We start from the raw sequence: 12,528 nt of genomic DNA on the forward strand, positions 1-12,528 counted from the left end.
CGTAATATTAATCTGTACAGTTCTTAAAGTTAATCTGCGGTGTGGCCAGGGACTACAACTAAAGTTAGTACTCTGAACGGCCACAACAAGGAGGTGTACTATATGGTTTGGAATTGTCCAGATTTAGTCAGAAATATCTCCTCCAGCCCCCGAAAAACACACAGCAAGTAGAGCGCAAGTAATTTAGTGAGTATTTTTACATTTTATATGTAAAGTATTAACGGAAAAAGAAAAAACATAAGAAACGATAAACAAACATGTTTTAAAGACTGGTTTTTTGTACACTTTAACTTGAATAAGCAAGTATACTGATTATGTAAATGAACGAACGTCAAGGGTCCTTCAGTTTCCTCTTAGATTTATCCCGTGTCCACCCAATCGAATGTAGTCAGACTACTGGAGGATATAGACGTAGGCGGTAGGCGGTAGATGGGCTTGATTCGGGTGGGAGCACCCTTCAATCTTGATCGTATCAAAGCGAGAGCATTTCAATCCAATCATTTGTCAGCTGATACCAAATAGGCGGCTCTACATATTAACCAACTAATGACCAATTTTTGTGAGATTATGTTTCTTAGGCACTAACCCGACGTAGGCTAAGACTACTTATACGCTAGAAAGGCTTGTAAATTTCTCATACTGACACCGGCGGTGGTAAAAATGCTTCATCTGTAATATAAAAACAAAAATCATATTATTTCGATACAATATTGAGAAGGAAAACCTATGCATTTTAACTGTTAAACACATAATAGTAGCATGTACGACGAAACTATAGGTGGATATTTCTATACAATATGTACATAATGTTGTATGTGTGTGGCCCAGGTCACAGCCAAAGAAAAGCTTAATCGACAGCATTGCAATCGGGCAATGAGATCACACAGAGTTCTACAGAAATCCCCCAATTAAAACTGCACACACTTTTCGAGCAAATGGAAACCTTTCCGCGACTAAACTACCTTCACACATTAACTAAAGTAATTGAAAACGATACAAAACCACAGATACAACAGATTATCTAATTTTCGGTGTTATGCAATTTATAAATGTGATGAATGTCAAAGTTAAGCGTAAACAAAATAAAAAAAACACAGATAAAATCCAAAAAAATAAGAAATATTAAAGAAGATTCGTAAGAAAGAGCTGAATGTAGCGAGAACTTAAGTAAGCATGCCCACGATTTTAGAGCTAAGCAAATAGATGAAGATAAATACCCCAGAGGAAGACCATAGATTTTAAAGAACGAAGAATTTGCCCCCCTTACAGAACTACAGACCTACAGACCCACAAAGTAGGGACTTTCCCGCAGCTTGTAGAGGCAATTGAGCAGGAGGATCCGATATCAAGGTCGGAAAACGTCTTGCGATAAACAAAATTAATGATATATAAAGATATGTATGTATATGTATGTACACCTAAGCTATTCGTAAGCCAATGAAAGTTGAATGGACTAAAGATAAATGGAAAAGACAAAATTGAAAGCGTCAAAATAAAGAACATCAAATTGCAAACTAACCCTAGAGGGGCGATCGTGTCTCCACGGTGAACTCCACGTGCATCAGGCCGAAATGGCTGCGGGGCAAGACATCTGGGATCCAGGTCAACAGGAGTCCATTGCCGGAATGATCCTGCAGGAAGGGGGTTTATTATTTGCCATTTATCATGGGAATTTCAGCGGAAGTCTCAACCCACCTTTGGAGCCACTTCAAAGACTATCTTGACCATGTAAAGCCTGAGTCTGGGGTAGACAGCGCGTTTCTTCACCTGACTTGGCTCGACGACTGGACGCACGTATGGCACAAAATGTCCTTCTGCATGGCGCTCGAAGGCGCAATCCAAATGCAGCTGCATATGTGAGGTGCTGAATATGCGCTTCACGGTGTGGGAACTCGCAAAATGCCAGGTGTACTTGTTGAGGCCTTTATATTTGCCCGATTCTATCACAGTTAACTTATCCAAGGGTCGTCGTTTGACCCCAGTACTAAAGCTTTTGCAGAAGTGCGAAAAGGTGTCCTGTAGGGTAATAAAAATATTAATAAGAGTGTAAGTAGAAGACAAATCCTCTTCCCTCAACTTACCCTGTGCACATGAAAGTTTTGTTGCACTAAGCGCTTTGTAAGTACAACGCCAGGAGTTTCCAAAGGCTCCAATCTTTCGTTTAGCAGCTCTATCACATGATCCAACCAAGCTGAGTAGGATAAAGCTGGCTGAAGCGAAGCATCTACACTTAAAGTATCCTTAACTGGCGTTGGTGAGGCCACTTTATTTACTATCAACTCCCTTTTGGCTGGCAAAGCGGGCTGCTTCACGGATTTGACTTCCTTCACAATTTCCGAGAACTTGACTGGAGTCTTCTTAACCACCGATATGGTGGCCAACTCAATGTGCTGTTGATCGGTTACCACCGAAGGCGTGGGTTCCGTAAAAATGGGTGGAGCTGCTAGAATATTATAGGGTTCACTTATCAACGGCAGTTCGATGTCTTCGCTGCAAATATCTAGCTGATCCGTGGGCTGAAACTGATCCATCAGTTCTATGTTGCAGTCGGTCAACTCAATGGGCTCTGCATAGACATCGCAATTGGACAAAAGCTGGGAGTCGTTGGCATAGTGGATCAAGGCATTGTTGGTATTGGAGGTGCTCTGACTAGAAGTGGCTGCCTGCATGTTGTCCAGGTTAAAGACGCCATCGGAAAGATCCGGCAAGGGAAGCTGTTAAATAGAAAACAGGAACGGGTTTAAAAGAGTTCTAAAGAGCCTTTATTTCAAAGGTTGTACTCACATCCAGTTGATCCCCGAAGACGAGTATGTCCACTTGGGGATCGAATTCATCTACCATACTCAAACTGAGCCGCAAATCCTCGGTGGCCACGTCTCCCAGTGGCGTTTCCAGCTGCGAGGGCATCCAGAAGTTCTGCAATCCACTGGTGAAGTGCCCATAGAACCGTTTTCCCTGCGGGGAACTAAGGATTCCGGCCAGAACTAGCAGCAGATGGTCGCAGATCTCGTCCTGCATCACCAGGGAGTTGTCTGGTTCCACTATGATCTTTAGTTTCCGGCAGGCGCAGGCGTAACTGCTCTTCTTCTTGGACAGGCCATTGGCCAGAACGGTGACATGTAGCCGGGCGGCTGGAAAGGATTCGGAGCGTTCGCACTTCACGGCGAAGGTGGAGTGATTCAAACGCTGGACTCCAGGCAGGTGCTCCTCTTCCTCGGCGTATTTATAGAGATGCCAGAGGTGCTGCTTCTGTTCCTGGTTGATGTTCAAGTTCCAGAGCACTTCACGGGACACCGGGTAAACCTGGGCCTTTGGAAACTCCGTGCCCAGTTCCCTACAGGCCTTTACATGGGCGCAATCGAAGGATTCTCCTCCCGTCTTCTGGCAGGTCTCCACATAGCAGTCGGCCGTGCTGGACACCACTGCGGCATCCGGCTGCAGGGACAGGGTGACATCCCGTACGACAACAAAGTTCCGCGGCTGCTGCTCCTTCTCCTTGGTCCGCAGGGAGTATACAGTGGAGCCTGGACGCAGGGAAACCAACTGCACGGCCTCCAGGACGTTCCTGCGCTGCGGACACTCGGTGTTCCGACAGACCTGGGCTCGATTTCCATTGATGGCACCACAGTGAACACACTTGCGAATGCCACGCATTATTTTTTACATTTCTTTAATAGGAAATACGGTGTTTTTGAGCTTTGTTATTTTTAGCAAAAATTTGCCGGCTTTTGTTTTGGTTGTTTGGCTTAGTGTGACCGTTTGATTCACTAGTGAAGTCAAGGATGGAGAATTAATATACACACTTTTTACATACATTTTTATTTAAATTAAAAAAGTAAATAAAAATATCAAACTTTAATTAACGATAATTTAAAATAAAATATGAATATTTGTTTATATAATTCATTACAGATTTGATGAGTTACACCACTTGAAAAGTTTGTTATTAAGAAATAAGATTGCTTTAACGAATTTACTATATTACAATTTTAAAATTACTTACATACATTTTACATTTACTTGACCTCTCATTTGGGCAATTCCCGCGCACATGTGTTTTGCGTGATTGCCAGCCCTGGTCTGAACAGCTGATGGTTATCGATAACTTGATAACCAATTTGTATTGGAAATTTGTTATTCATATTTATTTTAAATAAATATAAGCGATTTCCGCTGAAATGACGCATCCTTTGGATGGCCAGCAGCGGACCCGCAAATATCCCTTTGTGAACATGCGGATTTCGGATCACACAGTACTGGACACCATCGAGGGACGCCACAATTGCAGACTTTGCAATCGTTCCCGGAAGTTTTTCTGCTACAGTTGCTATATTCCTGTTGGACAACTGGAGGAGGTGCTGCCACGTCTCGAGCTACCCCTGAAAATAGACATCATTAAGCACAAGAAGGAAATAGACGGCAAGAGTTCGGCGGTACATGCGGCAGTTTTGGCGCCGGAGCACGTGAGGATCCATACTTTTCCGGATATCCCAGATTACCGGCAGGAGCCTGGAGTGGTTCTGATCTTTCCCAGTGCCACTGCCCTCACGGTTCCCCAGCTCTTCGAGCGCAATGTCCAGCTGCAGATAGGCGATAACTATGGACTGCCGAAGGGCCATCATATGGGCACCATGCTGCGGCGGAGAATGGACGAGGTGGAGGTACAGGAACCCCAAGCAGGCGATCAGGAATCGCCGAAGAAAACCTGGACCCTGGACAACCTGCCCATCCGTCGAGCTGTCTTCATAGACAGCACTTGGAACCAGAGTCGTGGGATCTACGCAGATGAAAGGATTCGCAGTCTGAGAACAGTGGTTCTGCAAAACCGACTGTCCCAGTTTTGGCGCCATCAGCGGGGCAGTCCGCGTTGGTACCTGGCCACCATTGAAGCCATCCATCAGTTCCTGCTGGAAGTGCACATAAATGCCTGGGGTCTCAACGGCGAATACAGGGGCTTGGACAACCTGGAGATCACAGAGGGCTTCCATCAACTGGCAGCGCCCTTGAAGCTAGACACTTCCATCGAGGATGTGGGCAGGATGGCCCCCTACAACGGGCAATATGACAATCTCCTGTTCTTCTTCGCCAACATGTACGATCTCATCCACAAGTACTACGATCACAACGACCTGATATCCTACCGACGTCCCATCTAGTTTTTTTAAGTGTATATTATATTGGATAGTGAGAAATACACGTTTCTGTTGGCTACGACTATTTCTTCTTCCTCTTGCCCTCATCCCCGGACTCGGAGCTGGAGGATTTGGCGTCCGTATCGATGGGTTTCTGCCACTTCAGCGCATTGCGACGGTACAAGGGCCATGGTGGAATGGTGATCTGAAAGGGGATTGTAGGGTGTCACAAGTGCAGCAGTTTGTGGCTACGGGAACTCACCAAGGAGGAGAGCACGAATCCGGCTCCCAGGATGTAAACAGTCTGGGAAAACTGCTGCACGAAGGCTCCGTAAATCAGGCCGACAACGCCGAAAAATGTGATGATGAACCGGGACCAACGCTCCGCCTTTCCCTGGCCGGCAAAGTCCTGTAATGGAACGGGTTTTTTATAACTCGTAAGTCTGATGATTACAGAATCCCACCATATGTGTTTGAATGTCCAGCATTTTGTGCGATTTTGCTGTTTTATTTTCCAAGTTTTCACGTAAACAATTTTTGCGGCACGTCAGCGTTTAGAGATGTGAGATAGCATTGATAACATATCGAATGTTAGATATCGATAGCTTGATATCGAGATTTGCCCATCACCAGAACAGTCGGAGTTAGCCGAGACACAACCCCAAACTATCAAAAGGTGCATTTCAAAAGTACCATCACTACCACCTTAAAACGGCAATTTCGATTAGGAAAACTTAACGTATTAAAACATAAAATATTACGTTTGTAAATGAATCATGCCCACAGAATCATTAGCCATAAAATAGTAACAAGTCATAATTCCCTGAACAACAAAAGTTGGTATAAATAACAAAAAAAATATAATACAAATTATATCGTGATTTAATTAATCGTTCGTTGTTCATACATTTATTTGTACAATGCGTTTAAATGGCGGTTTGGACCGTGGACGTACTCGATGTGTGTCTACTAATAAATAAGTGGCGCTTCGTAAGGCTACGATTAAATATAAGGCGAATGTGCGGGTGAATGGGTGTTTTGCTTTCGTTGCTCCCACTCCAACTTCATGTGGGCAGGATAGTCCAGCTCCCAGGATGGCTCCTTTAAACCCTGGCTGCTTTAGTGCGTCGCAGGTGGATGATGTTGATCACGCAGATGACCAACCAGGCAAACAAAGCTACCCAGGCGAAAACCAGCGTGATATACAGACAGGCGGCTGTGTTGATGCGTCCGTAGCGCCTGCGCTCGTAGGAAATACTCTCCACCAAGTAGTCCATGAAATCGAAGACTGCCGCGCACGAGAGACGGGATTTGATCACGGGCACTATGTTGCCCACGCCCTGGATCTCCTTCAAGAGCGATTCCCTGTACTGCTTGCAGGTTACCTCAAAGCCGTCGGTGAAAATGGACGAATAGATCAGTTGGTAGATGGCCATGATCACCGAGATAACCGTGGCAGGGAGCCCTAAAGAACATAGTTTATTATAATTATATTAAAGGGATGCAAGGTTCATACTCACAGTAGTAAGGTGACAGGCCATCAGGTGTGAGTTCGGACTCGGTGGTCACCACAATCATGTCGCCAGAACTGTTGGGTAAAGCATAAAAAATATAATTAATAATAAGTCAGCTGATCTATTTAAGAATCCCACACTACTTTTTCTCAACACCATTTGTTTAAAGAATCTTCCTAGTGCTTAATTGTTTTAATGGGGCATTTCGCAATTTGCTGCGTTACTCATCCGCCGGGTGGTCATCATTAGCATAAGGCCAAACTGGACGCCCCATGCTGGCGGGCAAACAAGTGCGGCAAGCCGATTAACCCCCCAGTTGACCCCCAGACACTCGATCGGAATGGGAAGGGGAGCTCTCACCGCTGCCGGATGGTGGCTGTGCCCGCCTTGGGCTTGCCACGCCCGATGCACATCCGATACCCGTGGTAGATGGCCAGCACGGCGGCGAAGAGCAGGGGCAGCAGCAGTCCATAGGTGGCAAAGTGGCAGTAGGCGATGTTCCCGCCCTCGAAGCTGTTGTAGGTGCTCCTGCTGTGGAGCACGCATCCGCAGTTCGTGTCCGGGCAGGCGTTCAGGACGTAGCGCCAGTGCGACCAGGCCACCGCCGAGGAGACGCAGCAGAACAGCGAGGACACGATGGCCAGGGGGTACAGGTAGGACAAAGCTCGCTCCGCAGAGTAGGACATCTTGGCGAGTGGGTCGGCGGATCAGAGTGCCTAAATAAAAAGAATTTTTGGTATAAGATGAAAATTTAAATAAAGATGGAAAATGGGCATATGCCCAAGCCATCTTTGGGGATCCGTGGGGAAGCCACTCAATTGGCTTAGGCCTAATTAATTGGGCACTTTTCGAGCACTCTAATTCCACATAATTGTAATTACACCTCATTCGTTTACGACAATTGCTTAAGAGGAATTGTGGATGGTCAGGTTTGCCGATTTCCATTTACTTAAAAAGGGGGAAGCACATTTTTAATTTTTGAAATTTTCTTTGTCAGCTGTAAATTAATACCTAAAGCTGTACGAGGAAATAATGGATATTTATTCATACACTACAAAATAGGGTGCTTATATACAACAAAAAAAAAAAACATATTTTTCTAGATGTATCAACATTTTTTTAAATGAATTCTGATTAGTATAATAGTATTTTTAGCCCTTTTTAATTATGTGAGATACAAAATTAGTAAATTTAAATAAGGAAAGGAATATGTAACTTTAGATGGTTACATTTTCAAGACCGTGACCACCCCCAATAACATATATATTTGGTTGTTATTCCTCTAATAGTAATATTTCTGCCTGAACAATATTTTAACACAAGAAAAGTGAAAACATATTTCATTGTTTTGAAATAATATCAATCTTTAGAATGCGATAGCTTTTACAACAATAACAACTCTTTAGGGCGTCTCTCTCCCAAGCACACACACACCCACAAAACTGGTTGCAACGCGCACTGTACCAACATAAACAAACTGTGTTCTTCCGCCTGCTGCTTTCGAGTGCCAGTTGCCGTGATCACTTTCAGGCGGCAAAAGCTGTTAATTACTTAATAAACTACCTTTAATATCACATTTCTTACAGAATTTACGAATAAATAACAAAACTCCGCTGCTGACACATACACGCACACAGGTGCGGGCACACCTACGTTTATCGATCACGGCAGGAGGGAGACGGAGATAGGCTCAGTGCAGCAAGGAGCGAGGAGAGCGGCAACAACCGAACAGTTAGGCGGTGAAATAACTAATGATAACTTGGATGTATCGAATATCGCTATTTTAATATCTAATAGCTATCGAAATCGAGAAATTTTAACATTGGTGTTTTAAAGACATCGGTAATCGATGCTTTTTCCATCTCTACTCTCGGGGCAGCGCTGTTAAGATCTTACAGTAAGAACCCATCTGGCAACGCCGATCGTTCGAATTCAAATTTAATTTCCGTTACAGGTGATCGTTATAAATAAAAAATTTGAAAGTAAAATGATTCATAAATAATTTTTTTAAGCCCATGGAATATTGATTTGGTGATTCCCAGTCACTGCATTATGAACCCAAATTCCTAGCTAGTGCATATTGTGTACGCATCTGTTTTTGGGAAGCGTTACTAATCTTTAAATATAATTGTTGCACGGAAAGTCTAACAACTGAAGCGCTTATTTCTTATTGCAATGCATTAAATAATTTCTAACACTCAAGAAAATTCGCCTAAAATTGCTAGATCAGTAAAATCGTTGGAACTGGGTAGTTATCAGTTTTCCCAACAACCTTAACAATTTTGAAAACCTCAGCGAAAAGGGTGCCTATGGAGGACGTATAAAACCGCAAGTCTTCGAAGAGAAAATATCAGTTTCCTCAAAGCATCCAGCCATGGCATCCCCACTAGTTTCCCTACTCCTCATCGGGATCTGCTGCCTGGGCCTCGTCCACCAGTCCTCGGCGGTGTGTTGCGCCACCAAGGAGGAGGTGACTTTCAAAATTGCGAGGGGAACCTGCAAGGACGTGGGAGGATATGCCATCGGTCGCGACGCCTGCCAACTCCTCATCTGCGCCGATGGACTGGCCCAGGTGGGCATGTTCTGTGGCCAGGGATCGTGCAACGTCTTTGGCTGCAACTGCGATGGCGGCTGCCTTGAAGGCGACTGGTCCCGAACCTTTGCGGAGAGATACGAAATCTACGGAGTCGAGGTCATCAATGTGAACAGGATGGCTCCTTATGGCGGCTGATGAGCAATGGAGCTAGAGGAAAATTATTTAATTCAAATTAAATTTTCATGCTTAATATAATCAACATCTTTTTTAATAAATTCAACTTTGATTCAAATGTTTACAATGTTATGAGTTATATTGGGCGTCACTAAATCTTAAATACATATTTTTGCTTATCAAAAACTTATAAACTTAGCTCTTATCTCTTGTATTTGTATACCCTTGCAGAGGGTATAATGATTTCAGTCAGAAGTTTGCAACGCAGTGAAGGAGACTTTTCCGACACCATAAAGTTTATATATTCTTGATCAGCGTCACAAGACGAGTCGATCTAGCCATGCCCGTCTGTCCGTTCGTCTGTCCGTCCGTTTCTACGCAAACTAGTCTCTCAGTTTTAAAGGTATCGGGCTGAAACTTTCCCAAAAGTCTTCTTTCTATTGCAGGTAGTATATAAGTTTGAACCAGCCGGATCGGACAACTATATCTTATAGCTCCCATAGGAACTATCGGGGAAGAAATTTAAAAAAATGTATATCTTTCGTGTTTTTTAACATTGGGAATATACATTTTTATACTTTTAAGAATTTCGAATTCAATTTAATAAAATTATTGATTATTTTTTATAACTGCAAGTGTATACAAACTTCGAAGTTAACTTCTTTTCTTGTTTGTTATATTCTTATAGAGTCATTAAAATTAAAACTGTGTGCGAATGAAGAGCATATAAATTCGCGGTTTTTCAGAAAAAATATTCAGTTATACCAAAACATCTAAGCATGAAATCACCAATAGTTTTTCTGCTCCTACTCGGAATTTTGGCACTCGTCAAGAAGTCCGCGGCTGAATGTTGTGACCGCGAGCTCAGTTTTGTCTTTGAAATGTTCTCGGGAGCCTGTGGGGATGTGGGAGGATATGGACTCAATGGTGATAATACAAGGTGCGAAATCACCATTTGCGCCGATGGAAAGAGGAAAGTGGACCGATATTGTGGCCAAGGATCGTGCAACATTTTTGGCTGCAACTGCAGATGTCTTCGAGGCGATTGGGCCGAGAGTTTCTTGCAAAATTATTCTTCATACGGAATCGGAATCTTATACCAAACTCATTTGTCGGGGAAAAGGCGAAATCGCATATGACAATCCTGAATCTTGAAAATATGGCCCACATTTAAAAAAATTTGTAATATCTTGGAAACGGGCTTTAAATCCTGCACGAAACACGTTACTGGGGAAAATATATAAATTTCCCTCAAAAAAACACCGGGATTCCTCCAAAACTTGTTAAGACGATAATGTTTTGTATGAATTTTTAATAAATAACAATATACAGACATATAAATAACAATATAAAAACGGAGAACTTCGCAGAAAGACAAAGACTAAGTCGGTTCTTATTTTTAAATAATAATCTGAGTTGTTACCCCTGATCTGAAAGCATGAAAGGTTTTGTATGAATACTGAATAACTAAATAAATCAAATGCTACAAAAATATTACACTGCCTATTTTAAAAAGAAATGACTAAAATTACTATAAAATTGAATAAAAATAGAGCAGGAACACAGAGTCAAAGTCTGTTCTTGGTTAAACCCTACTAGTAATTTCGGACCAAGTTTGTCAGTCTCACGATGGTGGGATACCAAGTAATGTAACTCCTCCTCGTCCTTCTCGGAATCGTTTTGCAATTTGAATTATTGCGAATAGTTATAGCGCTTATGGAAACTCAGCTTTAATTGCTTTATCAGTATATTTCGTTAGAAATGGGTAATTACCAATTTTCGCACTAACTTTCGAGATTTTTGCAATGCTAGCAAAGTAGGTGCCTATGGAGAGCATATAAAATGGTGATGTTCCAGGAGGAAATCATCAGTTTCCCCAAAGCATCTAGCCATGGCATCCCCACTAGTTTCTCTGCTCCTCATCGGAACTTGTTGCCTGGCCCTCGTCGAGCAATCTGGTGCCGAGTGCTGCACCTCCAGGGAGGAGGTGACCTTTAAAATGGACCGGGGAGAGTGCGAGGATGTTGGAGGATCTGGGTACAATCCCCACAGGTGCGAAATCACCATTTGCGCCGATGGAGTGAAGAAGGTGGGCACATATTGCGGCCAGGCATCGTGCAACATTTTCGGCTGCAACTGCGATGGCGGATGTCTGAGGGGCGAGTGGACCCAGAGCTTCGTGCAAAGGAACAGGGACTACGGAATCGAAATCCTCGAGGTCGTGAGGATCCCCCTTTAAAGTTGAAGTTATGTATGAACACATGTACCATCTTCAAAAATTTACCAATTAAATTTGGCAATAAAAGTGCACAGTAAATATATAAATAAAGTTGTGGCATCGGAAAATCTCATAATAGTACCGCTTATCTCTTAAAGCAATGTATTTTCGAGTACATTCTAACACTAATGGAAATTCTACATAAGTTTACTGATTGTAAACAATTAGTTGGAAATGGGCAGCTATCAATTCACCCAATAGCTTTGGACATTTTTGCAACCTCAGCGAAATGGTTGCCTATTGAAACCACATAAAATCGCGATTTTCCGGGGACAAATCCTCACTTTCCTCAAAGCATCCAGCCATGGCATCCGCACCACTTTCTCTGCTCCTCATCGGGATCTGCTGTCTGGGCCTCGTCGACCAGTCCGCGGCGGAGTGCTGCACCTCCAGCGAGGTGGTGTCCTTCAAAATGAACAGGGGGGAATGCGCGGATGTTGGGGGATTCGGATACGAGTCCCACTGGTGCGAAATCACCATTTGCGCCGATGGAGTGAAGAGGGTGGGCTCATATTGCGGCGAGGGATCGTGCAACATTTTCGGCTGCAACTGCGGTCGCGGATGTCGTTACGGCGATTGGTCCCAGAGCTTTGTTGAAAGGAACAAGGCCTACGGAATTGAAGTCCGCGGGAATGTCAGGAACGTCATTTAAATTTGAGGAATTTGGTAATAAATTTATTTGAAATATAAACAAAAATTGTAACATCAATTTGGGAAAGAAACTTTGTTAATGATGTTAAAATAAAATGGTCCTTCGGGCCTATCTTCCCCTTCCATTTGATAAATGGCCACAAAGAGTGGGTAATTAATCCCCTTCAATTTGCCAAATTTAAGAATATAATATCCGCTTCCCAACGATCGGTCGCGCCCCTTGGAGGCGGCCCCTCAGTTGGC

General features: G+C 43.4%; 7 protein-coding genes across 9 annotated transcripts; 4 read left to right on the forward strand and 3 right to left on the reverse strand.

Annotated features, from left to right (window-relative positions):
- Window positions 1-168: 168 nt before the first annotated feature.
- LOC108026210 (uncharacterized protein C2orf42) lies at window positions 169-3,767 on the reverse strand. The gene is made up of 5 exons (XM_017097026.3): window positions 2,785-3,767; window positions 2,082-2,714; window positions 1,696-2,016; window positions 1,520-1,631; window positions 169-669 (listed from the first exon to the last, which is right to left on the reverse strand). Exons 1-4 carry the CDS (start codon window positions 3,652-3,654, stop codon window positions 1,521-1,523), a joined length of 1,935 nt encoding a protein of 644 aa, XP_016952515.1. The 5' UTR covers window positions 3,655-3,767; the 3' UTR covers window positions 169-669; window position 1,520.
- Window positions 3,768-4,087: 320 nt separating this feature from the next.
- LOC108026006 (tRNA-uridine aminocarboxypropyltransferase 1) lies at window positions 4,088-5,217 on the forward strand. The gene has a single exon (XM_017096696.3). It carries the CDS (start codon window positions 4,179-4,181, stop codon window positions 5,154-5,156), a length of 978 nt encoding a protein of 325 aa, XP_016952185.1. The 5' UTR covers window positions 4,088-4,178; the 3' UTR covers window positions 5,157-5,217.
- On the reverse strand, window positions 5,154-5,751 carry LOC108026007 (signal peptidase complex subunit 1). The gene is made up of 3 exons (XM_017096697.3): window positions 5,597-5,751; window positions 5,395-5,541; window positions 5,154-5,337 (listed from the first exon to the last, which is right to left on the reverse strand). Exons 1-3 carry the CDS (start codon window positions 5,618-5,620, stop codon window positions 5,215-5,217), a joined length of 294 nt encoding a protein of 97 aa, XP_016952186.1. The 5' UTR covers window positions 5,621-5,751; the 3' UTR covers window positions 5,154-5,214.
- A 240-nt stretch (window positions 5,752-5,991) lies between these two features.
- LOC108026020 (uncharacterized) lies at window positions 5,992-8,396 on the reverse strand. Of its 3 annotated transcripts, none has more exons than XM_017096711.3 (4): window positions 8,300-8,396; window positions 7,007-7,362; window positions 6,653-6,720; window positions 5,992-6,597 (listed from the first exon to the last, which is right to left on the reverse strand). In XM_017096711.3, exons 2-4 carry the CDS (start codon window positions 7,330-7,332, stop codon window positions 6,236-6,238), a joined length of 756 nt encoding a protein of 251 aa, XP_016952200.1. In that variant the 5' UTR covers window positions 7,333-7,362; window positions 8,300-8,396; the 3' UTR covers window positions 5,992-6,235. The 3 variants fall into 3 exon arrangements, with proteins under 3 accessions (XP_016952200.1, XP_016952201.1, XP_043949439.1); XM_017096712.3 differs by having other exon boundaries at window positions 8,231-8,388; XM_044093504.2 differs by lacking the exon at window positions 8,300-8,396 and adding an exon at window positions 8,210-8,226.
- A 624-nt stretch (window positions 8,397-9,020) lies between these two features.
- On the forward strand, window positions 9,021-9,377 carry LOC108025991 (protein Diedel-like). The gene has a single exon (XM_017096683.1). The coding sequence runs from the start codon at window positions 9,021-9,023 to the stop codon at window positions 9,375-9,377; it is 357 nt and encodes a 118-aa protein (XP_016952172.1).
- Window positions 9,378-11,242: 1,865 nt separating this feature from the next.
- On the forward strand, window positions 11,243-11,690 carry LOC108026124 (protein Diedel-like). Its single transcript, XM_017096827.3, has one exon. It carries the CDS (start codon window positions 11,248-11,250, stop codon window positions 11,593-11,595), a length of 348 nt encoding a protein of 115 aa, XP_016952316.1. The 5' UTR covers window positions 11,243-11,247; the 3' UTR covers window positions 11,596-11,690.
- Window positions 11,691-11,938: 248 nt separating this feature from the next.
- On the forward strand, window positions 11,939-12,410 carry LOC108026125 (protein Diedel). The gene has a single exon (XM_017096828.3). It carries the CDS (start codon window positions 11,939-11,941, stop codon window positions 12,284-12,286), a length of 348 nt encoding a protein of 115 aa, XP_016952317.1. The 3' UTR covers window positions 12,287-12,410.
- The last annotated feature ends 118 nt before the right edge of the window (window positions 12,411-12,528 follow it).

This window comes from Drosophila biarmipes, chromosome 3R (genome assembly GCF_025231255.1).
Source record: "Drosophila biarmipes strain raj3 chromosome 3R, RU_DBia_V1.1, whole genome shotgun sequence".
In the NCBI taxonomy this organism is placed as follows: Eukaryota; Metazoa; Arthropoda; class Insecta; order Diptera; family Drosophilidae; genus Drosophila; species Drosophila biarmipes.

Coding starts and splice junctions, on each gene's coding strand:
- LOC108026210 (XM_017097026.3), bottom strand. CDS start 3,654: ATGCGTGGCATTCGCAAGTGTGTTCACTGTGGTGCCATCAATGGAAAT. Junction 2,715..2,784: donor TCTTCGGGGATCAACTGGAT/GTGAGTACAACC, acceptor TCTATTTAACAG/CTTCCCTTGCCGGATCTTTC. Junction 2,017..2,081: donor AAAACTTTCATGTGCACAGG/GTAAGTTGAGGG, acceptor ATTACCCTACAG/GACACCTTTTCGCACTTCTG.
- LOC108026006 (XM_017096696.3), top strand. CDS start 4,179: ATGACGCATCCTTTGGATGGCCAGCAGCGGACCCGCAAATATCCCTTT.
- LOC108026007 (XM_017096697.3), bottom strand. CDS start 5,620: ATGCTGGACATTCAAACACATATG. Junction 5,542..5,596: donor TGGACATTCAAACACATATG/GTGGGATTCTGT, acceptor GTTCCATTACAG/GACTTTGCCGGCCAGGGAAA. Junction 5,338..5,394: donor GATTCGTGCTCTCCTCCTTG/GTGAGTTCCCGT, acceptor ATCCCCTTTCAG/ATCACCATTCCACCATGGCC.
- LOC108026020 (XM_017096711.3), bottom strand. CDS start 7,332: ATGTCCTACTCTGCGGAGCGAGCTTTGTCCTACCTGTACCCCCTGGCC. Junction 6,721..7,006: donor ACAGCCACCATCCGGCAGCG/GTGAGAGCTCCC, acceptor TTTACCCAACAG/TTCTGGCGACATGATTGTGG. Junction 6,598..6,652: donor TGGCCTGTCACCTTACTACT/GTGAGTATGAAC, acceptor TATGTTCTTTAG/GGCTCCCTGCCACGGTTATC.
- LOC108025991 (XM_017096683.1), top strand. CDS start 9,021: ATGGCATCCCCACTAGTTTCCCTACTCCTCATCGGGATCTGCTGCCTG.
- LOC108026124 (XM_017096827.3), top strand. CDS start 11,248: ATGGCATCCCCACTAGTTTCTCTGCTCCTCATCGGAACTTGTTGCCTG.
- LOC108026125 (XM_017096828.3), top strand. CDS start 11,939: ATGGCATCCGCACCACTTTCTCTGCTCCTCATCGGGATCTGCTGTCTG.